At 31.1% G+C, this 27,372-nt stretch overlaps 1 protein-coding gene across 1 annotated transcript in view; it reads left to right on the top strand.

Annotated features, from left to right (window-relative positions):
• LOC121118715 (glutamate-gated chloride channel alpha) overlaps window positions 1–27,372 on the top strand; it is a 103,612-nt gene that overhangs the window by 67,872 nt on the left and 8,368 nt on the right. Inside the window, exons 3-7 of the mRNA XM_040713304.2 lie at window positions 11,074–11,273; window positions 20,912–21,215; window positions 24,240–24,322; window positions 24,387–24,530; window positions 24,584–24,782. Coding sequence (XP_040569238.1) covers window positions 11,074–11,273; window positions 20,912–21,215; window positions 24,240–24,322; window positions 24,387–24,530; window positions 24,584–24,782 — 930 coding nt within the window. The remainder of the gene's footprint in view (window positions 1–11,073; window positions 11,274–20,911; window positions 21,216–24,239; window positions 24,323–24,386; window positions 24,531–24,583; window positions 24,783–27,372) is intronic.

The raw sequence follows: 27,372 nt of genomic DNA, 5'->3' as shown, positions 1-27,372 counted from the left end.
ATATAATTCATCATCGTTTAAAATTGTTTGACTAACTTTTAGTTTAATTTTGTATAATTTTGGGGAATTAATATTATTTGGAATATTTTTATTCATATCACTTTTATTTAAAATATTGTCTTTAAAGATTAGAAATTGTCAAATTTATCAATAATTAAGGAATTACGTGGACATTCATCATTAGAAATGGGAATATTTGCTCAATAGGGGGAATCATACATATAGCTGTAAAAAATATGACTTTAGACGAGCGATATACTTTTGAAGTTACAACCTTTGCAGGATTGTTTATTTTCAAATACTGTTATCATTATTGTTAAGCTATTAAAGCAATGATATTTAAGAGTGCACATAAAAACTATAAAGGGGGGTCTGCAATATAGGTGTAATTTTTTTATTTATTTAATTTTATGATATTTTTTGTAAAAAGTGGTGAATTTTTGAAATTTATGATGACTTGCTATGATTAATATTTGAGAATTTCTTTTAAAATTATTTTCCAACAAATGTTATTTTTCAAAACAAAATTTCAAAAAAATATAAATTTTGAAATTTTTTTCCTCAAAATTTATTTTTTTGTTAACAGCTTTCCAAAACCAACCCCCCTCCTCCCAAAATATAATCCTGTGAACACCCCTGCCATATGTTCCCACCTTCTCCTCACGCTTTACAAAAATCCCATTTTTTAATTATAAGTATGCTCCAAACAAATTTTTGGAATTAGAATAAAATGATTTTGGACATAAGTTCACTCAAATTCGTTGTTTTTCCCGATTGCACCACAAAACAAAAAGGCATGTAAAAAGAAATTTAAAGCAATGAATACTTCAATTGTGTCAATTTTTCGATATATTTATGAAGTATCTATGATGTCTATAATAAATTATATGAATCGATTTTGCAACATACACAAAGGTCTTATATTAATAGTAGTTCAAACACTAAATGTCTTAAACGTATGACAACACAATGTCATTTTAGTTTGAAAATGTTTCATTGAATGTTAAAATGTGTTCAAAAGGTTTTAAACCATACATGTTTGAAAAGAAGGCTACAAACGAGTATGCAATATAAAGCATAAGACCACAGATCCAATATATACGCTTGAATCCAATAAATAAATGTTTGATAACAATTTTTCTTTATTGGCTTATTATATACGAAAAACCCAGAATTCAATACATATTTTTAAAGCAAAATATTTGTGGGGGGGGAGCCCGAATTTTGAATGAATCGAATTTTCCGGCAGATAAAATGTATCCAGCTTATTTTCGTATGGCTCAAAATTTATGAAGTAAACGAGAGAAAATTAATTAATTAAGGACTACAAAATACTCATCTGTTTTAAGCATCAATATGCTGCCTTGACTTGTATTCCGTAGGTTGGATTGGGTTCACCATTTTCGGAATAGTTGTCGGTCGGGTACAATATTTCAAAAGTATTTTATTTTTTTAACATCTATAATAACTTTTCTAATAAAAGTCTCTCAGATACCTTTTTTTGGGTAAACATTTCATGTTCATTTCTCGTAATTAGAATTCAACTGAATTATATTTGCAACAATTTAAATAATCATGATATAACGGGTTTACAGGTATATAGAGCCCATATTATCTCATGTTTGGGTTTTTCACACCATGAACTAAATGAAAAAAACCACGTGTAATTATATTTAAATTCAATATTTTTGAAAGAATCATTTCAACTTATCAAAAAAATTAGTGGAACAGAACGCTAAAATTCTATTTTTAGCGTTCATTGTTTGAAAAAATAGGGTTTCTTTTCTAAAACGTGTGTTCCCCTGAACACGAGTAAATTTTGCGTACTGTTCTATAAATGAGAACCCTTGTTAGACATGGAGTAGAATTGAGGGTTGCCATCGGAGTAATTCTAACCTACATATAGGGATGTACACAGTGTGTTGGCTTGAGGGCTGTAGCGTTCCCCCGCCCTACCAAATTAGGAACTTTTGCTTTTTAATATATATATTTTTTTTTATTGTTCAGGATGAAAAAATTTATTTATTACCTATAGATTTTTGATCTTTTTTTTTTCTCCAAAAAAAATAACTATTTTAAATACAAAATTTTGAAATTTTTTTCCGAAAAATTCAATATGTGGAATTTAATTTTTGATTTTTTTTCCAAAAAAATTAATTTTTTGTGAATAGCTATGGCGTTTTGAAGTATTTTCCAAAAAAAATTACATTTGAAATTTAATTTTTCAGGATTTTAAATCTTTTTCCAAAATTTTAATATTTCAATTTTTTTGAGAATAACTATAGATTCTTGCTATAGTTTCCAAAAAATTTAATTTTTAAATTTTTTTGTGAATAGCTATGGATTTTGGAATTTTTTGGGTTTTTTTTTAACAAATTCCAAAAACCAAGGCCCCTTAAACAAAATATACATATATAATCCTTCGGACACCCTTCAAGTGAGATTTGTATTTATCTGTTTCCTAGCACGGCTGTTTGCAGGTGATTTATTAAACTGTTGTTAAATTTAAGCTGCTTTCTCCCAAACATTTTTCAAACTTCATTTCACTAGCCATTCGATAAATATTGCGAAAAAAGTCAATTAAAAATTCTTTTTCTAGAGAAAATCAAAAACTGTCGTAAAGAAAATGATTAAGAAATCTTTGTCACACGACAGGCTTCATATAAATATAATGGATAAGGTAAATATGGAATGCGGTCGCAATACCCAAAGTAGTCCACTAACTTAGGTATACTCCATATTCAAACAAAATTAAAGTCAAAATACAGATCATCCAGGAAAGATTTATATGGGGATCAAAGCGAGCTTATTCTTCAAAGATCCGCCAGTATCCTTCAACTTAATCGTGAGGCAGAGTTCTAAAAAATATAGAAACCCTGTAGAAATATTTAAACTTCACGAGACTGTTTAGACTTAGAAGCTATTCGAATTTCTGGGCAAAATGCTTGAATGATAATTTTAAAATGAATACGGGGTTTCCAATCAAGGAAAGGATTTTGATGGGTCCTGATGAGCTGTTCAAGTCTTCAAGTATGTTTAGTGATTACTGGAATCAAATGACCAATTCTTGGAAGTCAATGCTGGACTCTGTTCCTCCTGAATACATTCCAGTTAACCATAGTAAAGAAAAGTGACGTCAGAGCGTTGTAGGAGCGTCGTAAACGCCAGAAAAGCAAATATGATTGATAAGGGAGAAAGAAGTCACTTTTTTGAAAAAATTGGCAGTTTTTTCAGAATATATGGTCATTTTAAGCCATTTTTGACTTGAATTTCATGAAAAAAGCTTCAAATTGCGATTATTCTTTGCTCCAACGCCTTTATGCGTCCGCAAAGTGCTATATTTGATGATGAACCATTGAACTTCAACCATAGGTTGAACACTAGAGATGAATTCTTCAAGGCATCAGACTTACAGAAATTGGACAATTGTGGTGCGAGTCCACAAATGCCACAGTAACAACCTTCTTGCATATTAAAAGAATTTAAAAACAGGATTAAGCCGTATTATACAAAGTTTTATTACTCCCCATCCCCCCAGCCCCGTCTTACATGGCGTTGAATCCATATCTATTTCAAGTGTCTGAAAGAAAGCCATCGAAAGCCAAACTGTGGGTTCCCCGTCTGATTTGGTACGTAAACGCTTCCTTCTATTAGAGGTTGGAAACTGTCTGAAGGTGTACTGAAAAACTACAAAAAAAATATTTTGCAACCCTTTCATGGACTCAATAAGAAAAGTGGTTCTGCTACAGGATGGCTACTTCAACCCTTTTTAAAAATAAATCAAGAGTCGAAGATACAGGGAGAGAAGTCCAGTTTAGAGACTTCAAGACACTTTTTTTGGGATTGTCCAAAAGTAGTTAACATTGTGGGCATGACCACTGAGTTTTTGAGTAAATACTGCCGGGCCGTGCAAAATTATTTACCGATGATGTAAATATACTTTTTAAGAGGTTTTGTCGCAACCAATCTGATTGTTTCGTATTTTTACTGTTAAAATAAACAAAAATCCTTCCTGTGAGAGCGTAACAACTTCCACACGTGAGACCATGTCCAATCAGGAAAAAAGAGGATCGAAATTGCAGCCCTCCTCCGAGCGGGAGTGCCTCATAACAACATTAAGGAACAGGTTGGGGCCTCGTTGAAGACAATTTACAACGTTTCCAAGCGCTTGGAGGCTGGTGGTGATCTCAAGAATTCCCCTGGGGCTGGCAGGAAGCCCACTGTCTCAACAAGGCAAGTAAAGGCAGTGTTCAAGAGGACTCCCAACAGGCCCATTGCCGACATGGTCAGAAAGATGGGAACGTCGACATCAACTGTTTCAAGGGCATTGAAAAGGGCTGGAGGAAAGTCCCTGAGGTGTACTGAACGCCCTCTGCTAACTGAACATCAGTGAGAAGTCAGACTTGAACGTGCCAAGAAAATCTTGAATGATATCAAGAGCTCATCTGGAGGCATCATCATTTTTTCAGATGAGAAAACTTTTACGGTCGATCCTGTTTTCAACAGGCAAAATGACCGTGTTGTTTCTCAGGTCATTCGAAATGTGTTCTGAACAAAAATCGGTAAATAATTCTGCACGGCCCGGTATTATTTAGAAATAAAGTTTGGCGATTGGCTTGTAATGTCTCTCCCTAAACATAGATTTCACTTCAAAATAGAATACTAAATCACTAAAGTGCTATTTATTCTCTATGCCAGCAAGAAGTAAGAACTCTTGCATACCTAAGAGTCTGGCCAGACTCGTCTTAAGATCCCCCAAAGTGCTGGAGAGGTTCAATATGAATGAAAATGGAATAGTCTTATAGATTACTATGTAATTATTTAGTAGATTTTTCTTAAGATATTATTATCTTTTTTCATTTACCCATACTTATTTTTTGCTGTTTGTTTAAGCAATGCATAGCAAATGAGTGCCACTGTTGTTATATTAATTAATTAATATTATTTTGTGATAAAGTTGCGGTGAGTTTTTTGAACTGTATAGAAAATGTTTGTCACAAATATTGAGGCAAAATTTGAATCCTTCTCCGCATCTGTAAAGACATGGGCCAGAATTACTCCCATTCCACTCAGAGTCCAACCAGAACTAAAACTTGTTACTTCCAAACAATTCATGCATTTGTAGATTTTCCATTTTTAATCATTCTAAAGCAATTTGTAATATACAATGTAAAAGGATTGATGGGTGGCGATGAAAAGTATTGGAAAGCACGAAGAAAAAAAAGAACTACATCGAAAGAAAAGTATTGGAAAGCAATTGTGCTTTTCGGACTTTCACGAGGTCATTTTAGGTCGCACATCTTCAACAAATTATGAAAAAATGTAAACACTCTTCATTAAATGAATATAAATAGTAATAAGTCATTTTGTGTATAATTTTTTTTTTTACTTTTCAGAAAAGAAAGATCAAACTTTTTTAGTATTATAATCTCTTTTTGCTCCAGAGGGTAGCTTTAGAAAATAACTTTATAAAAACTTTTAATAGGTTAGAATACTGCCTATCATAATTAACTAATGCAAAATAATAATTAATGCATTATTTTAATCTTTATTGACGAAATAAATAACTTTTGTCTCCCTTCAAACTTTAAACTAGATGTGCTACCAAAAGATGACATCGTAGAAAATTGTAATTTAGCATCTTACCAATAGACAACTCTTCCGAACTAAGCATAATCATTTTTTTTTTAAACCATCCTAATATAATTAGGGTGGGTTTAATGTGTTATTAATATTATATTTATATTCTCTTTTGTATATATATATTAATATGAAGGATCCCTATAAAGAAAATCATCAGTATGACTCTCCTGCTTTCATGAACACACACACTTTATGCTTATATGTTCTCTCCTTAAGAATGAAATAATAATGATAACAAGGGTTGTAACGGGTGGGGCAAAAGCCCCACTACCATTTTGATATCCTAATCGTCCAGTGCCTCACAAAACCACAATGACTCGTTTACAAGCGAATTTTCGACAGTACGTTACGACAGCAGACAGACCTCATTCTGTAAGACAAAGGACATCTTGTAACGCTCAAAATGTGGACCAGGTGTCCGATAGTATTACAAAGTCTCCAGAAACCTCAATTTGGAGATCCGCTTCCCAGTGACGCATTTCTGCATGCAGTTTAAGACAAATTTTGAAAGCATATTTGAAAATGTTCTCGTATAACATTCAATGTGTCCATAAATTGCTACCGAGAAATCATGATGAACGAGTTGAGTATTGTAATCCAATCCTAAGGCGGCCTGGTGAAATTGAAGATTTCTCGTCCATTTTCGAATTGCGGTCATCATTTAGCCGATATAATTTTCCAATCATAACGGGAAAAAAATGTCAAGAGAGAATAAACTTTTTATGAAAACCAAACTAACTAATCTTTTCTTTGAACAAAGTTATAGGCAATCAAAATGGTAGCGGGACTTTTGTCCGGCCCGTTACATCCCAAGCACTTTTTAACTTCTAGGTTCTTTGTTGTTGGTAACATTGTGTACGTATATATATATTTTAATTATCTTAAGTTCCCATCCTTATTACTTCATTCTGGAAGATAGAATAATGAAGTATTAAGTGTATCCACAAGAACGTATGTTCATGAATAGGGGAAAATAACAAGTTAACGACTTGTTAGGGAGTTATAAGTAGAAGTCCCTGTTGGATATCGTAGTATCATAATGGTACGTATAGCCATTAACATGGATATCCCTCTCCTCTTTCTTCTCAGTCAAAATGGCGACGATTCTTCGTTGCGTGTGCCGAGCACGCTGTTACCTCTCTAACACAAAAATACCTATGTATTTATTCCTTTTGATAAATGCATAAAGTAATAAGTTATTCTATACATATGCTCCGTTTCGAACAGGACAGAAATACGATTTCTTGTAAATCCCTTGTTGCTTATACAATATATATATTGGTCATTCATTTTATTATTTACATGAAGAAAGTTTGGCTATCATACACACAATTACTAATGCATAAATTATCTTTTAATCAAATATTACTAACCAATATTAGAATACAGTATCGAATAAAATACTATGTAGATTTTAATAATATGTAATTCATTTGAAAGATGATGAAGAAGTAATATGACAGTGAGGGTCTGGGAGTATATTAAAGATAAATAGCAGTTGGTGTGATTGACTTATTTGGCTAATAATCAGATGATTTTGGGCCATTTTTCTGTTTCTTTTTGGAAGAAAGGTTGCGTGGTACAATAAAAGTAGCGATGTGTGAGAGAAGATGGATGTAAAAATGAGGCAGTTTGTCCGACGACTAGTTTGCAGGATAGTCAGTAGTCACATATATAATTAATATATCCTCCAATATGGCTGAACATTGTTCTCTCTGCTGCTCGCCTACAACAGCTGGGAGTGGGATTTATGTATGTGTTGGAATTGGCCTAATTAAATTAACACATTCAAACCAGAAGTAATGATTTAAAGTTCTAAATACTGGTGCTAATAATTAAATACTGTTAAATTCCCTCACCCAAAAATTATAGATATATGTTGATTTGATTTGATTGAGCTTGTTCATAATTACCAAATATTAATTTGTATTTACTATGATTGGGGGTAGGAATGTGGCGATGAGTATTCTCAGAAGTTTTAGCCCTAAAATAAGTCTTTTTTGAATAACTTCAGTTTAACCCCTTGGTATAAGACCCGTCAACCATTATGTTGAGCTTAAAAAACCATAAGTTTATCAAAATAAAAACCTTTTTTCATTCATATTAAGGAAAATAGTAAACGATTGGATGTCAAAATGTGCGTAGTTTTATTATATATCAGACCCTAAATTGTATTAAAATAGGGGTATTATATTGTTATACATATTTCCATATTGTAGATATTAATTAATTATTACAATCGAATGAATTTTATATTTTTCTCTACATCTCCTACATTTTTGTACATAAAAAAAATGTACAAATTTAGACATTTTATAGTGATTTTCAGAACATATTACTTTGACTAAATTCAAATATCAATGTTTATCATTGGCATAAAGGTAATTGGGTCTGATTAAATATGAGGGTCTACAAATAGATCTAAAAATAGCGTAGTTTATCTCTGCAAAAACGTATGGATTTATATAATATACGAATTTTTCCTCTTGTATTATGCAAAGCTACCTCCATTCCTGCTTTAAAGCTTCCAACTCATAAATTAGGTGGCTTCTCCCTTTTATCTTGTATAACCTGTTGAGAGACTGGAGGGTGAATTTCATGTCTTCTAAATATTATGAATTGATCCAAATGGGAACACCCTTAACTAATCGGGATTTGGAAGCTTTTTCTCTATCTTCTATCGTCTATTTAGATAATTTTATGCAAAGGAAGATATAAATTGATGCAATCCACGAAAATAGAACTAAAATGCCTTTTGTTAACCAGTTTGGGCATCCGTTTTTATTAGAGAAGACTTGGCTCCTTCATAAAATTTTAAGCTATCATGACTTCAATTCTGAATCTATCTTTTGCGGAGGGAGATTTCGTCTTCCTCTTAAGAGGCCTCTTAAATATTTTACTCCTTCGAAACCATAGTTTTTAAAAATGAGCTTTTGCCGAAATTTGTCGGTGGAAATGAAGTCTGTATCACAAAAATGTATGGTCAATTTCTTAATAAAAGCAAATATATTATTTGGAGCTTATAAGATAAATAAAAATACTTCTCCCGGTGACAAAGGCGTGGAGTTTGCTTTATTAAATCATTGACTCCTAAAAAATTAACTATTGATTCTCAATTATATGAAGAAGAATTAAGAGCTAAAAGATGCTCAATATTCAGCACTTTCTATCAAAATCCCTCTGTCATCTATTTTGTCGTGGGCATTGGCTGGAAATATCATCAAATTGTGCCTTTATGGGCCGTGCAATATTGTAATCTCATCAAGTCAATCATAACAAGACATTGTCGTTTTTATTAACTTGAGTTGATGTTTATACTACTTTTTTAAATATTATATCAGGTTATTTTGCTTCAAGGCATTAAATGTGAACTATAATGCTCATTAATAATGGTTCTTTTTAAAGGTAGTGGTCCTGTTGATTTTTATTTTATGTGATCTACTTTTCTATTTATGCTTATTAAATATTTACACTGTTTGTATTGTAGAATATAAATAGATAATTTTAATCAAATAAAAAACTTTGAGTCCGCAAGATATTTATTGCAAGATAGGGGGGGGGGTCTTGCTGGTGAGAGTCACATACCTTAAAGTCGTGTTTGTTGGTAATACTGTAATATTTATTTAATGTTGTTAAAGAGTCTAACATTTTTTTTTAAATTATCATCAAGGGCACATATATTCATGTCAAAATACAGGTATTATAGAAAAAGGAATTAAATAAAAGCAACTTTTTGGAGGAAACAGCAAAATAATAGATGTCCTCCCTTAAGAAAGACTCGACTAAATATCAACTCACATGATGTCATGATGTTCTTCCGAGCATGGTTCTAACACTCACTCGGAATAACTCTTTTCACATCTAATATCCTAACTAGGGATGCAAGTTTTGTAGAGGAATAATAATGCAGTTTCATTATTAAATAAGGAGTGACGGTTGGTACTATTGTTTTTTATTCAAATTATGGTCATTGTTTATTAGATTGTCGAGTTTAGAAACATTGCACTTTGAAAGTTGAATGAAAGAACTCCCGTCTACCTTTGCTAAATTTTTGTTTTAAATACATAAGGAAATTGTAATAAATATATTTAAGTAATTAAAGTACAATAATTTAACTGGAAGCTGATATGAACAAAAGGTATTTAAACCAATAGTACCACATTCTCGCCTTATCCTCACATTCTATAAACGTCGCATCCCTTATCATCATCACTTAGGCCTGAAATTGCTTTTGAGGGTCTTGAGAAATCCCAGTTTCTAAAAAAAAACACGTGGTTTTTTATTATTCACTGCATTTTTTCTCTCTCAATTTTCGTAGGAAATTCCTAACTTAACATAACTAGTATGGTTGTGAATCCTAATTGTAAGCATTTTCTAGTGTGTTAGGTATTTTAAAATTGACAAACTTAAAAATAAAGATTTCCAAACCCATCCTTGGTCTTTAATTATTGAAGGGAGTACATATAAAAATAAAGTACGTGTGCTCATAAAAAACGGAGATTATCACTAAAAGCTGTTGGGGAGAAATGTCATAAATCGTAAGCATCTTTGGAATGTAAAAAAAAACAAAAAAAACGAAAATTAACATGGTAATCTGATTAATTTTTAGGAGGATGGTAGCTTAGTTATCATGATGTTTCATTAAATTAGCTGGGAGTAGTTTTGAAATGAAAAAAATAACCTCAAGTTCACTCCATATCAAGGATGGACATAAGGTGGAATTACTCCAATATCGATCCTCAATTTACTCTGAGTCCAACAAAGACTTCTCCATAAAACTCCTCCAATAAATCCTTAGCATAAAGCATCCATCATTCATGAGCAAACACACTCGCGGCTACACTTTATACTTATTGGTTCTCTCCTGAATAATGATAAGAGCTTTTAAAAAATAAAAACATTATTCAATCAGCCAAAACAAAACCTCACACGTTAAAAAACACTTAGGATTTACAGCCTTACCTATATGTGCAAGTCCTTGTTGGACTTTGATTAGGATTGAGAATTAACATCGGAGATATTCTTTTTTATACCCTTGCTTGATATGGGTGGGATTTGTGTTTAGTTTATTACCTTTCTCTTACAGCTACTGGTACCTAATTTAATTTCTTTTTTTACATACCAAAAGTGCTAATAATTTACAACCCTAAACATACACCTTATATCATATCAAGATAATGGGCATAGTCTTGGGCATACCAAGCATAGATCCTCCACGTTTCACTTAAATATAATAGTGGACCTTTGAATTTTATAAAGTATTTCAATAAATCAATATTTCTGAAAACAATATAAAAATTACTCCATTAACTTAACAAACATTTAAATGATTTTTTTATTTTTGGAACTCTAACATATGGCTACATGAACAATTAACAAATTTATGATTTAACTAATTGTTTACTCTCACTTTTTTTTATACCTATATAGTTTTCGCATTTCTTGGTGTCAAATTGGGATTGAGGATCTCATGATGGCTGATGCACGACGTTCACAATCTTCTTCCAATTCTATGGCATGGGATCCTATACTAAGAGATTTTGGACAATTGAAAATCCAAAACATGGACCTCAAGGATAAACCATTCAATGGAGGATATAATATCCACGAAATCCCTCCAACAGAGAATGGTGAGAATTTAAATTAATTTTGTTGTGGAAATCAGTGCAAAAATTATAAAAACAGGATCAAAGTTATTTAGAAATTTGTTAAATTGCTAAGATTTTCTTTATCTTTAAGAGACTTATTGATCTGTTTTAAGATTATTTTAACGACTTTGAAGAGGAGATCAATTCAAAGGAAAAAAAAAAAAGAGTGTTTGACAAAGGGTAAATCAGGATTGTCAGTTAAAATTTTCTTTATATAGAAGGGTTGTCAATCCTACACATATTTAAGTGGCCAAATATATTTGTTGTTGGCGACATAAACGATGTTTTATATTATGTAGACATGTTATCATTATTCTTGAGGATTTAACCTCGCAGTATAAAGTGCATTGCCACATGAATGGATGAGAGGTACATGGAGGATTTGTTTGGGGAGTTGTACACTCTGTCAAAAAAAGTTTCGGTATTTAAAACCATTAATAATGATAGTATGTTTTTTTAAGAAACTAAAATGAAAATAGTATATCCTTTCAAAACTACAATGTATCCTCCCTTTGACTTTTTGACCTTACAGCTCTTCAAGTAAATGATTAATACTTAATTCTTGCAAAAAGAATGCTAATGCCTGTGACTGAACAGAAACATTGATACAAATAAAATATCACATAAACTTATAAAGTGTGTCAAAACATGCTTCAAAAATATAAGACTAAATTGAGTAATTCATACAATGCATTTGAGAGATATATATATTTTTTAAATGACAAAAACACAGGGATTACTGTATGTTTTGACATATTATAGACTTATACATCATTTGCTTCATGGAAGGATAATTTTAACAATTCGATCGATTAATCAGATATAACATTTTTTTACTCAAACAATCAATATCAGCTTCAAAACATTAATATCTGACAGGTTCCAAGAGTCGACACATCTTAGCTTTCATACTTATTTCGCTATTTAGTAAATAAATTTTTCCATTAATGGCTGGCTGGCTGGTCAGAATAATATAAGTGTAGGATATTGCTGATGTTGTAGAGTATGTTAGCTGGCTGACCAAATTCAAGAGTGAGTGTTCAAAAACTAAATGCAGTTTGATACTTGCGGGCCAAATTTAAATTTTATTCATATGTTGCATCGTTGGCGTATAAATAGACCTGTGCAGGCTGGATTTGGCCCACGAGCCCGAGGTTACTCACCCTTGTTCTAGATTCTGCCTTGCAAATTATGATGTTAACAACACTAAATATATAGTGAAGGGGCTATTTCATTCGTAGAAATAATATTGACATGGGCTCATTAATTTTTATTTCATGAAAAATATATATTTTTTTAAATGGTCATTGAACTTAAATATGATATTCATATTTTTGGGTATTAAAATTAAATGAGAAACAGAGTTGAAAAACTCTCATTTTATTCATCAATACACATCGATTGATTTGGAATATATTATAGTAAGATGTCCTTTCAAAAATGATTATTATAAAACTTTTAGTGTGGGGTGTGAAAAATCCCAGAAAAGTAACAAAGGGTCCAAAAATGCATTTTATTAGATATTTAAAAAAAAGATTGTCATATTATGATTTTTTGTGATGAGGTTTTTAAAAACCTCAGGAAAGTTTTTAGGTATATCAAGATTTGAAGGGACAGTAACATATGTCTAAGAACTAACAGGAATTACTTATTGTCATGCAAAGATCAGTCACACCACTCAGTTCTTCGTATTATTAAACCTCCTTGTTTTGATAATAAGTAGTAAAACCCAGATTTTTTTTAATGGAACTTCTTTTCTTTACTTAGCTCTAAAAAACTTGTACCCATAAATAATCAAAAACTTTTTTATACGGCCTTTCGAGTGTCATTATTTCCTAGAATCATATTATTAAAAAAGAATAGAAGTTAGCCTTCTATTAGGAAATTTTTTGTATGATCCGAATAGCAAGCATATATTAATTAGGCTCATAACTAACTTTATAATATAAACATTTTGAAAAAATATTTTTTATCAAAAGAATTTTTTTTGGATCATTTTAAGTTTAATTGACAGTGACAAATTATCTTTTTGATGATTAATCTTATTTAGTGATTAATTACCTTTTTGTCATAAGCCTTTTGTGAATATGATTAATCATGACTTTGGACGAAAAATGAATGATTAAACCTTTCATTCACTAATGATGGGATTTGACTGGAAATTGGATTTAACGTTATGATTGTTTGAGCCATAGAGATTAAAAAAAGAGGGTATTTTATTGGCAGTCCTGCATTAATGGGTAAAAATAGATCTAAAATACTGCCTGTACATCAATACTCTATTTAGTTTGAATTTCACTAAAGGACATCTATTCATTTAAAACCTTTTTTGATTATATCTACCTTTTACGTGCTAGTTTGAATCACTGAGAATCTCAAACATATCATCGAAACCCCAAAAAATAACAAAATATATGCAAGATACGCAAGCTATCTATGCTGCCACTTTAAAGCGCTCTTGGGCTTTCGTAGGCATATACGCAGTTGATATTTTTTTATTAGATAAATTGTTCAAACCTGCTCCAAAAATGGAATCAATTGACGAATTCGTTGTCCTAAATATTTGAAAAGGCACGGAGCCCTCCTTAGAATCTGCACCGGGAGTGAGAACATAACTATTGGCCAAACTCTGAGACTCAGTGAGACCTTCGTTTGCAAGGCTGGGAGGGAATTTGAGGCATATAAAGGTGACTTTGAGTCAACAACAATGTAGTCTGAGGTCAAATGTCTAAATGTCAGTGTCCAGGCGCCGTTATTTGTCACTAGAATCCAGAAAATCGTCAATGAGGACCCAGGGAAGTCAATCAGGTAATTGCAAGAAAAGTAGGCTGCTGAGAGTTTCTGATCTGACTTTTCAATCACGAAAACTTTCGTTGCCTCTTATACAAGATCTTGACAAAAAAGCCCAAGGAAAAGCGCTTAAAGCACTCCCAAATGTCCTCAACCGCCTCAACCACCCACTTCATCGAGACATGCTCTGGTGATACTCGGACGAGGACCACAAGGTAAACAACCAGAACAACAGGTGGTTAGCCTTATGTCCAAAGCTCCGAATGTTACCTCATGTGTTCCGGCAAGGCGTCAGAGACAATACTTCTGCCTACTCGGACGTGCTAGAGACCAAAGTGAAGCCCTGCATCGATATAATTACCAATAAGGTCTTACATGTGGCAGCAGAACTTGCCTCCAAGACAATTTTGACGACTTCATCTCGACAGACTTTTGCCTCCAAACTCGCAGGATCGGAATCCGATTGTTTTTTGTTTTTGTTTTTTTGTGTGGGGCTTGATCGAACGACAAACCAACCAAACCCCTGCAACACCAAAGACGAACTTATCAGTCGCATCAAGAGGAATTCCAGGATTTCCAAGGGACCAAGAAGCGAAGGTCTGCTCACGCTTTTGGCCTCGTATAGAAGCTATAATTGAGGCTGGAGGTCATTTTATTCAATAAAATAAATTAGAATCTATCAAGCCTTCAGAATCTGGTTTTATTTTTTTTTAATTTGATAACTGGTTGGAGAGAAAGTTAAGTATGAAAAAAATATCCTTTTTGCGGCACTGATAGCTTCTGAATCCTGTATTTCTGTAGAAAACATTGCCTAATTTATATTGTCAATCAAAAAACAAAAAATCTGTAAAATAATAAAATTAAACTAATATGAATGGAAAGGAGAGGGAGTCTGTATTGTTTTTCAAGTTAATTCTAAACCTTTTTTATGGTCTACGATATATTATCGAAGAGAAATAAATGAGAAAAAAAAGAGATTTTGATGGATAAACCATTATTAATATATATCACCACACACACACAAAAATAAAAAAATAGAGGCTTATATCTAGAGTTAGTTGTAAAAAGTATCACATTAGACGAATGCAAAACATTTGATAGTTCCAATCTGAAAAGGGTATTTTATTTTGCATAAATGATATCATTAATTATTCTTTTATTCTTCAGTAGGGAAGTGATATATTGGGAGTGATATCATGAATAGTGGAAAGTTGTATAAAGGATTGATGTAGGAGCAGCTAAAAGGCTAAGTACTTGTTGGACTCGGAGTAGAATTGAGGATTGACAATCATAGTTATTCATGCCTTCAATCCTTACAAAATTCGGGTGTGATGTCTGTTTATTTCCTTCCCCTCATTGATAAATGCAGTTAATTGAATAAAAACACATAAGAGTTAAGATGTTATTCTCCTTTATGTACCGGGTGCGCCAAAAAAATCTTTAAACTTTCAATTTAGAACTTTATCATGATGTATTTCAGCAACTAGTTGTAATAGAGTATGTAAATAAAATAAAAATAACTAGCATGATGTCTTGGCTTTTCCTTAATCATCGATGTACCCCCCTTGGCAGCAAATGATGGCTTCCAAACGGCCTTAAAGTCATTAGAAATAAGTAGTCTATTTGTCCGTTCCAAACTTATACACGTATATTTACAAAATTTCGATAGATGTGGGAACCCGCCTTTATATTATGCAATATATATATATAATGATTAAATTGAATTATATTTTGAAGACAAATACCCTCAATAAAATAATCATGAAGATGTTAAAGTTTAGTTTTCTTAAGTCCCATAGTATGAAGAAGGAAAAATAAAAGGTATTATTTTTCAATTTAAGTAATTGAACAGAGATAAAATTAAAGTGTATAGCTCTTACACATAATTTAATCGATTTACATAATCGGTCCATTGTTTTAGTAGGATTTTATCTATTATTATATTGCCCTAACTTGAAAAACTGGCCTATCTGATATTTTATCAAAGCTGAGATATTGAGATAAAAACGAATTTAAATTCCGAATACATCCTATGGCATTTAGCATAGATGATTGTTGGGGAAGTTTTTATCATCATTGATACCTAAAGCTGGCTTACTATGTCCACGAACCATATTGGCAAAATATAACATATGGTTTTGTATTATTTAATAATCATAGTTATTGCAAAATATTTAAATAAAGTTGTTTATTTGAACACAATGACACTAAGATTAACTGTACGTATTGACTTCCCCCTCAAAAATTGTCAATTGACAAGGTCAACCAATTACAAGATAGTCCACAATTCTCAAAGGTTACATACTAAAACTATATGTGGTAGTCCATGTGATTAGTGTTCTATTTTCAATCAATTTAAATGTTCTCTCTGGCAGATAACAGTCTTGCAATTTATATTTGTGTGTGTATTGCAATCAGAGCGTTTTGCCAAACAAAATAATGTAATATAATCGTAAAAAAAAATCCTTTCCCACTTGACAATATATATTTTCTACATATCACTTATTTTTTTATTTTTTTTTTTTTTGTAAATGGTTGATACCTAGGGCTGTTTTCCAATTTAGGGCACCATATTGTCCTTACAGGAGGATATAATCAAAAAAGGTTATAGACAATAACAAATCTTTAAAAAAAGATTATGAATCAATGCAAATCTCATACTTACAAAAAGAAACATATCTATCTTCCTCCTCCGTTTTTGCTCCCTAGCAACAGTTTTTTTTTCTTCTAGCTCTATCTACTATTAAAAATAAGAAGGGAAAGAAAGGTTGCATGAGCCACTTAATTCGTCTTGGATTGCTGCAATTCAAATGAATACTTGTGAGAATTTAATCTGTTCAATAAAACCCAATATTGGCATTGTATATTGTATAAATAATTTGACATATTACTTTAGTAATATTTTGAAGTACCTATGGCCCATAAGCATTCTATTGAAGCATTGGATATTTGCACAAATTACTAAATTATTTGGAAGTTAACTAAAGTTGTTTTGTAGTTGGTGCATATATTAAGCGATCTTCACTTTAGGCAAGTCAAGATTTTGTTAGTTTATTGACATGGGGGTGAACAGGGTTTCATTTACAAAGGAACATAGGATATGCTTTTTATTTGTGATTAAGAAAAACATCAACAAAAAATCAAAAAAATTCTTAATCATAAACTTGACTTAGCTACATACTGAGAGGATTGTTACGTAGAAATCTGTTAATTGTTTACTGTTACTGATTATTTGATTTACAAAACATTAGCAATTTGTATCTTGCCATTTTGGCTTTGAAAGTGGTTCACGTGTGAGTACAAATTTGCTAGGTCTCTCTCAAAGCAGGCGTATCTGTGGGAATACCCCCATACACAATACCCGTTCAGGGAAAATTTTGAAGAACTTAAACTTTTTTTTATCAAACTCAGGAGGCCACCACGTAAAATTTTTAACTTGGATTTTATTCAAGAATATATTTGGGTTTTTAATTATTCTTCTAGAATAAATTAGGTGGTTTTACATTCAATTTAAATAGACAAATATAAATTATAAATAACATTATCTATTTGATTTTTTAAATTATTTGACAGACAAAAATATGGACTATACACCATCAGCCTTTTGTGTCCAAATACGTTCCCCTCGCCGATGTGTCCGTGGAACGGACAGGTTCTTACTAGTTTTTTTATACAAATTAATACATGCAAAGCAACATAATTGGTTGAATGAAAAAGTACTGAGGTTTAAAAGTGTTCCTTTTGAGAAAAAAAAATATGATGAGCAAAGTTTTAATCATTTTTATATATATTGAGTGGCGCCCTAAAGTTGTGGAATTTAAAAAACGTGATTTTGTTTTAATATCATCCGCACATTACAGTTTTTTGGTCCTTATGAACAAATTTAGTTTGAGTGAAGGACTATCAAAATTTAATTGTAAATGCTAGGAAGGATACAACCCCTTCCCCCTCAGGTACATAGAATTTTTGTAGGATAAGTGTGGAACCTCAAGAAAGATTAAAAACCATCGCCGCAACTTTAAAAGAAATTCCCTAAATAATCGCCTAAGCTTTAAGTCAATAGGTTTTGTATTATAAACTTGGATCCACGAGGAAGATTATATAAACTAACACTGTTGCTTCAAGAACCATAGATTTCCTCATTTCACAATCCATTTTACAATGGCAGTTTCAACAGCTGCTATCTACTCGTATGATTTTTCTACAGATGGGAAAAAAATTGTACGGATCCTTAGACGGGGTCATAGAGAATATACATAAGTAGAGGAACTACTCTCCTGTTGACCGCCCTATCAAAGAACAATATATGAAAAATTGTTGACCTGCCTCGACTTGTTGGGGCAAGAGAAACTATTTTAAAACTACGCACTTTAATAATCTATTGAGTCATAGAGCTTCCTACAAGAGTTTGGAAGCATTTCAAAACGTTCCAGGAACAATATTCACTGTTTAAGAATATTCTCCAATGTATAAATAATCAGCCCTTGATTATCATTTAGGTATTTTTTCATGTTAAGATATAGTAAAATTATCTATTTAAATTTATTAAATAATATTTTCTAAATATGAATATATTATAAAGTTGTTTATCAAAATATGTGTCATATTCGCTTGAAAATGACAGCCTGAAATTTTAAAACATATATTCTGAAATTGGTATAATATAAAAAAGAATTGCTTTCAATTGATACATTCACAAACAAATGTACAAGATATATTAGTCAAAGCAATAACATTTCCAATTGGGGATTTAGATTGTATTTTGTGCATAAATTAGTAAGATCAAAACATTTTGACCTTTGTCTTATGCTCAGGAACTCGTAGGATATGTTCTAATTCAGCTCTTATAGTTTGCTCTTAATTTACCTAGTAATACTAATTGAGTTACAACTTCAATACATTCTTCCAAATTGATATTCAATAGATTCTTAATTGGCGAGTCTTCTTTATAAATGACTAATTTACTACAAGCTTTTATTGTTAAATATAGAAGGTTGCTCTCACTGAGCTAGGGACAATATTCACCGCAATATACTGCTACAACAACGCCAATAGTCACTCTATTATGATAATAGCTCTATGGATGTCATAAAAAGGTCACTCAGGTCATGCTTATTAAAAATTTATATTTTTTTTTCTGAATTTAATATGAATTAAACGTAGTTCAAAAACTTGATATTTACCTGTCAAATAGTCGAGTTGCGATATCTTAAGGAAATGAAAGACGGTTCACGAGCTAAATTTTAATCAATTTCTATTGACGTTATTTTGGACAAATAAATATAATTTTTTTAGAGTTAATTATAAAGTATATTTTATTCTAAATTTATTAAAATCTATTTATTATACTTACAAAAAAGCTTTCATTTTAAGTATATAGACAGTATTCAAACAAATACTTAGTTTTTTCTTTAAAAATATAAATTTTAATAACTTTAGGGGCGTCGAGATACCTCTAAACATTTTCCAAGACTGTTTAAACTCTTCTCAAATGTTTTTTTGAACAATTAGAATTCATTCTATAACTTAACTCATTTGCCTTGCCAAAAAAAAAAAAAAAATTGAATGGATTGTATTCCTAAAAACAAAATGTATAATTTTGAAACGATCCATTGGCAAATTATTTACTATGAATTGTGCATAAAATAATGTTCACACCTCGATAATTCTCCTGGAAGAGATTTTGTTATTACAAACTTTTCTTGTTTGTATATGGCTGGATGAATTAAATTTTGGAAGCAATACAGTTACCAGTATGTTTACAAATCTATCTTTTACAGAGTTACCTTATTTATATACAAATTTCCACTGTATTTTGTTGACATCTGTCCACGTTTCTTCTAATCAGTGTTCTAAATGTTGATTGGTTGAATTATAATTATTTCTTAGGTGGGAAGAATTGGCTAACTAGCAGCTGATTTTGGCCCATCTTTTCTGTTTCTTTTTGCAAGAAAGGTTGTGAGATACAATAAGGGTAACGACATGATTTTGTAGCTTTCTCTCTTACAAACAAGAAACCTTTAAATCCCTAAGGACTTTTAATACATATGTACATGTACTTCATAATGAATAATAACATATTATACCTTTGTTTAGTATTATTTATGACAAATATCTAAAACATATTTGTTTTAATCCATTCCCCAAGGGATATACTTCAAGTGTGAGCAATATTATTGCAATATATTCATCCAATACATTCAAGGAACCCTTCTAACACCTCAAACTATGTAGTTCAAAGACCTTGGGATGACCGGGATCCCAGGGATAGTGTGAGATAGTTAAAAACCACCTCTAAAGCATCACCAAGTATCCCGAGGAACCGGAGGGCTTGGAAATATGTTTTGGTACTACAGGCGTTCCTTGGACGAATTGGCTCTGGTTTTCAGCAATCTCGGGCCAATCTGAGGGTGGAGGGTATTCAACCATATTTTAAGAGGACCTAAGCTATTTATCGCACCCCCCCCCCTACCCATCCTCCTTAATAATTCTCTCAATCCATTTCTTAGAAGATTGGATTGCATTTAAAAAATTACAATGAAATTGTATTACAATAATGCTGCTCAAACTTGAAGGGACTCTCTTGGGCGATGGAACAAACAAATATGTTGAGATATTTGTCATAATTAATATTAAGCAAAATTATACTGTGTTATTATTCATCATTAAGTTTGAAAAAGTTCAGGCAATTTTTCCCAGGGTAGTTTTCTTATGACTACTTTAAGACTACTGCTCCAATTTGACGAATAATAAGTTGACATATTCAACAATGCTTTATTACTCATAATATTAATGTATAATGATATTTATTGATTCTACATTCACTTTAGGTGACCCACTGACTGTTGAAGTTTCCGTTTCTCTCAGAAATATCTTGGAAATCGACGAACATAAGCAATTGTTAACCATAGAAACAACTTTAAGACTATATTGGGTAGATGAAAGACTCAGTGTAAAGCATTTGCTAGAAAATTCATCCATGGACTACATTCTTCTCCATCCCAAAGTTGCAAAACTCATTTGGTTCCCTGATATCTACATTGACTTTGCAAAGGATCTGCGAATTCCAACCTATATGACTCCCCCTGCTTCACTTCGAATTTATCGTAACTCTACCATCAGATATGCAACACAGTGAGTAAATCAATAATTGTATTTTAACAGTGCCGTAAGAACCACTGGGACATAGGGGCCCTTCAGAGTGCAGAGCCATAAGCATCTTTAAATCCCGCGAAATAAACAATGATAATCTTCTTTTTAAACATAACTCATGATTAATTTTTATTTACGAGTATAATGCTAACTCAAGTCAAAAAAGTTACAGATCGATTTTGATCAAACTTGGTACGAAGATTATATATGGTCACATCAAAAGGCCATTAAATTTTGAGAGGTCAAAGACAAGATAATAATAATGTGAAAAATGCATAAATACCATAACTTTGGAACAAATTGATATATATAACTCAATTATATTTTAGGCGAAGGTTTTGCGCGATACCGAGGGTTCATTCTTTTTTGTTTTTTGTAGGTTTGTGTTTACTTTGAGTGTGAAAAAATCAATAATCCTCATAGAAATTACCTTTTTTTTGTGTGTACAATCTGGTTTTTGTCAATTTCGATTTGAAATTTAATGAGTATTTTTACCGTTTTAATAGGTATGAATCAACTTTTGAGTATAAAAATAATCAATAGAAATTTACTTGATAAAATTTGCACATAAAAAGTTATGATAAATACTTCGCGATCATTAATTTTTTCTATTAATAAGGTTTTGATTGCGTTATTGTTAAGCTGATAACAATTATCATCAATTATTGAATACTAACTCCACAAAGTGTGAAGAATTGGGTAACATCTTTGAGTGTACTTTGAGTGTGAAAAAATCAATAATCCTCATAGAAATAAGCTTTTTTTTGTGTGTACAATCTGGTTTTTGTCAATTTTCGATTTGAAATTTAATGAGTATTTTTACCCTTTTAATAGGTATGAATCAACTTTTGAGTATAAAAATAATCAATAGTTCACATAATTTTTTCATGTTGTTTACAAATAAGTGGTTACATGTTGATTTATGGTCATTTAATCCACATAAAATGCAACTTGTAGTTCAAAAAGCCAGTATATTTTAAGAAAATTGTTAGAAAAGGATTATCGCCTAAGGCTTTGAATTGTGTTTACATCAATTCATGCTTATATTTTAGAAACAGTTATTTTTTTTAAAATACAAAACTGTTTTATAGTAAATTGAATCAACATCCAATTCAATGTCTATTCATTCCAGTGGGCATTTTTTTACTGAAATTGGTTGATCCACCATTTGTCTCGAACCAAAAGCAAATTTATTTTGTCAAGCTATAGGCTTGGCTTGTTCTAGCACCTATACTTTCATATTGGATTTCTTATATCCTCTCGAATTGAAGTGTTCTCTTGTGGCTTCCAAACATTTATCAACATATTTCATGTGATCAATTATCCGATCTTTTAATCTTCTTTTGGTTTGACCGACATATTGCTTCGAGCATTTTGTAAGCAATATCTCACCTTAGAGTGTAGAATAACAAATTGATGTGTAACATCCGATGCTGATGATTTGATAACCGAACCATGTTGAACATATGAACAGGTTCTACATCCGTTTTCTAATTTATTTTTCAAACCCACTTCATCGAGACTAAGTGATGACCTACTTTGAGTCTCTGGAAAGACTTTAGTACGACAAAGTAGATCCTTGAGATTTTCTTTTTGATTGTAGGCAATCATAGCTGGCTTTGAAAACATGCTCTCAAATGATGGTGAAGTACGGATGAAATTTGTTTGAGCTGCACATAAAAAGTTATGATAAATACTTGGCGATCATTAATTTTTTTCTAATAATAAGCGTAACTTTGATTGGTGGAATTGCAATTAGTTATTGTTAAGCTGATAACAATTATCATCAATACTAACTTCACAAAGCGTGAAGAATTGGTTAACTACTTGAGTTGAGACTCAGTCTAAAACTGAATTTTATTCTTTGTCTGATCTTATGTATGTTATTTTTTCTAGAGCAATTTGCATATATATTTCGATCCAGACTGCAATATCATACTGTAGAGCGACATTTAATCTTTTTAAAAACGTGGACGGATTTTTGGTCACAATTTATGAATTGTTATTATTTTTGTCAAAATATATACACAACTTTTTTTTGGTTTCAACTTATGGACGGATTTTCTCCCTATTCTTATTTATGAATTGTACAACTACGATTTATGCAGCTTCATGTGACGTTATTGTAGGTCGATACTCACAATTTTGAAACAGACCTAACGTCATCAACAATTAATTTATAAAATCAGTTAAGACCAAATTTTTCTTTGGACCGATTTAGACCGAACTACTTTAAAGAAACGAACTAGATCAATCGCACAAAAATCATAACAGTTTCAGGCTGGTTTAAGAATATCTGACCGAAACTTAACACTAATAATTACCAACTGATTTTAGAGCTTTTTTCGTTTATTTTCGGAAGAAAGTTTATGCAATAGTATAAAGGTAATGATTTGATATAGATCTAAGCCCAGAATATGAAAAACAATTCCTTTGGACCTGATTAAAGATAAGTACATATCAGGGGCGTCTGCAGGGGGTGGGGTCGAGGGGATGTGCCCCCCATATCAAAATTTCAAAAAAAATAATTTCAAAAAAAAATAATTCCGAAAAATTTGATTTTTCAATTTCTTTTATAAAGAAAGTTCATATTTATAATTTAGTTTATTGTGAATGGTTGGAGATTTTTGAAGAAAAAAAAATCCAAAAATTTAAATATTTGAAAAAAAAAAAATCCCACAAAATTTAATTTCTTGTAAACATCTGTGGATGTTTTTTTTTTTTTTTCTCCAAAAACTACACTTTTTTGTAAATAGCTATGGATTTTCGAAATTTTATTCCAAAAAATTTTATATTTATTTTTTTCAAATAGTTTACTTTTTGAAATTTTTAGTGAATAGATATGGATTTTGGAATTTTTTTTCAAAAATTTTGATTTTCTGAGTTTTTTTCGGAAAAATTCCAAAAACTAAGCCCCCCAAAAAAAAAAAAAAAAAAATATATATATGTAATCCTACGGACGCCCCTACAAAGTTGTAGTAAATATGTATTATATATTTGTTTCAGAGTCAATTACGACGTTGCTTGTCCAATGACCTTTTTTAAATATCCCTATGACACACAAGTATGCGAAGTTAAATATGAAAGCTGTAAGTATGCTTATTTATAGTCAATATCAATTCAACAGCGTTTCATGTTCTCATTCCTAAATAGATGGACACACAATAGAGAAGATGAAAGTCGTGTGGAAACAGGGATTGGATAAATCCAAAGTGACTGATAATAACTCTATAAGCTTAGCTCAATTCGAATACGAAGTTTTATTTGAAGAAAATTATTTTGAGGAAATTGCATCAGGTAAAAATATCAGTCTAATAATTTGACATTTATCCCTTTTATGAATTTTATAGGAGTGTATCCAGGAGTCATTATGAAAATTATTCTGAAACGCAATATAAACTATCATTTACTACAGACATATTTGCCAAGTGGAATATTCGTCGTTGTAGCTTGGTTATCCCTATTTCTACCGCCACAATCCATTCCCGGAAGAATCACAATGGCAATGACCACCCTTTTGACACTTGCAGCTATGTTTGGGGCCGTAAGGTAAGTCATTATTCTTTTAAATAGCAATTGCAAGAACATTAATCTAGTGTTTATGCTTTAGCGTTATTAGGTTGTCAGACAGGCAAAATATTAGTAATTAAATGAGTCCAGTCGCCATCCTTTGATAAAAGCGACTTATAATGGATTACAAAAAACGTAAGCCCCTCTGATATTTTAGAGACACATATGAAATACAGCCCTTGGCTTGAGTGAATCTGATTATTCTCTCTCCAAAATTATATAACAGGGAACTTATGTTAACAAAGGCATTATTTTTTAAGTTCAAAATTCACCATGTATTTTGATAATTACATTCGGGGTGTGAAAATTACATTTCAGCCTTAATTCATACAAGTTGTAACTGGTATTTAGAAAATTGCCTAAGGTGCCTAACTTTGCCTGGTGTGACGATTAGTTTTTTCATGCCGCTTGTCAGTACTTAGAAAGTTTATTTTCTATATATATATATATATCTATTCAAGAAATAGTAATTTATTACGATATTTCTGAACATGGGATATGATTAACTTGAAAGAGTTTGATCCCAGGATTCCAATATGCCCTTATTTCGTCTCTATTAGGGTCATGCCCTTCAGAAAAAGGTAATAAGCGCTTGTTGTTAAAGATAGGAATAAATTATGTTAATTATATTTCAAAGGATACAGTTAAATTAATGTATGTATCATATTTACTCGAGTTATCTTTGTTTAAAGTTAAGAATAGTAGCTTTTTATTCAAAGGTTCGATGATCCAAAAAGAATATATTTAGAAAGTTTAACAGTATCTCATTTGATAGCTGAAAGTCTGAACTTTAATTTGAAAAAGATCCTTTCAAAAACACTGTGTATCGTTGTCAATTTTGATATAAGACCATGACAATATTTAAAGGACATAACTCATTTTTAAATTAATCTTATTATTAAAAAATGTCAATATATTTTCATAGCAAGGAAGAGAGGATATGTGAAGGAAAAGGAAAAAAAGTGGAGGTGGTAGCACATAAAAAGTGTAAAATGAAATCCATCATGAGAGTAGGATCCCGAACTCGAGTTCGGTGTTCATCAATGGAGAGGTATGCATGTGTGAGAAGGAATCCCTGGAAACGAAATCCTCGCTGAACTACCCCTGGTCAAGAGGATTGTATTTTGTGAGGATTTTCTCCAAGGACTCTCTTGACTTCCTGTCTATTGGAATCCTTCACTCACTACGGGTCTGCAACGAGTCATCTTGTGTCTAAGGAGGTTGAAATAACGATGAATTCGCTGTATTACTCAAACCAGTGAATTTTAGAGTCTATGTAAAATGATAAATCTATTTTCTAAGTTTCTTCTTGGATCGGTGTAGATGTATGGAGATATGCAGCTGAAATTGCCACAAAGTTCTCATCACAAGATAAATATGGAGTTGTATAAGCACCATGGGAGAAGGAACCCCTGATATGTGATATCAATTTCTATAGATTGTTTTCACTGATGTTATAAATTGCATAATAATTGAAGAAGATGCCATATTGAGGGCTCAATGTTGATATTTTTAATTAATAAAATTGACATGTTTCAAATAAATCTTGATTAAACTCTATTAAATGGCTTTAAAATGAATCTAAAAGACTTAGCATGAAAAAAAGTATTAAATACTTAAAATTATTTGACTAATTGTAATAAGTAATTAGTGCTTTAGAGGCAAGGAGATTAATCTCAATTTATATGTGCCTCATATCCAATGTATTTTATTAGTATTTATGGCAGATTTCCTCCTCTAATCCACTTATTTATATTTAATTTTTGAACTTTTTTCATATATTTTTTACACTATTGAATTGTTGAGGTTTGAAGATTATATGTAATATGCAAAGTTCTTATAAATAAACTGTGTATACACTCAGGATAGATGTGTTAACGCACCTTAACACTTTTATTATGAATGAAAAACATAGATTTAGCTATTAGATTTTAATGACCTACTAAATCGTTAAAGATTTACATTTTTGTTGAATTTTGTATCGATATCATTGATATTCGTAGGAAGAGGAAATTAATTTATGTAGATACAATGCATAATAAATTTAAAGAAAATGATTTTGAGCAAATATAAAGAAACTTGGCAAGTTGGTTATTTGATCTTATAAATAATATCCATTAAAATAACTTTATATTTTCCTCTTTAAATGATCATAAAAACAGAAATATCAATCCCAGTCATTTAAAGAAATTATGTATACAATTAAAGCAGAAAAAATCCTGCAATTTTTTCCTTACTTTCTTGAAGAAGACCTGATTGGATATCTAATATATACATTTGTCTATACTAAATCATAAAAAAGCTTTGTACTTCCACAAAAATATAAAATCAGAGGTTAAATATTATTCATTCAATATCTTTAAATATCAATTCATATATTTATTCGTATTTAAAAAAATATAAATTATGAAAAAACGGCTCTAATAATTCTTCAAATTTGATGGAACTAAAGACTTATAGATAGAATTTATCATATATAACTAACATATATAATTATTTATATGGAAAATATGACTTATTTGAGATCATTTTTGGACACAAAATTACGTTTACAAATCAATAAAATAGC

Source organism: Lepeophtheirus salmonis, chromosome 5 (assembly GCF_016086655.4).
Source record: "Lepeophtheirus salmonis chromosome 5, UVic_Lsal_1.4, whole genome shotgun sequence".
In the NCBI taxonomy this organism is placed as follows: domain Eukaryota; kingdom Metazoa; phylum Arthropoda; class Copepoda; order Siphonostomatoida; family Caligidae; genus Lepeophtheirus; species Lepeophtheirus salmonis.
Note: the sequence above shows the minus strand (reverse complement) of the source record. Positions and strands in the feature narration are given on the sequence as shown.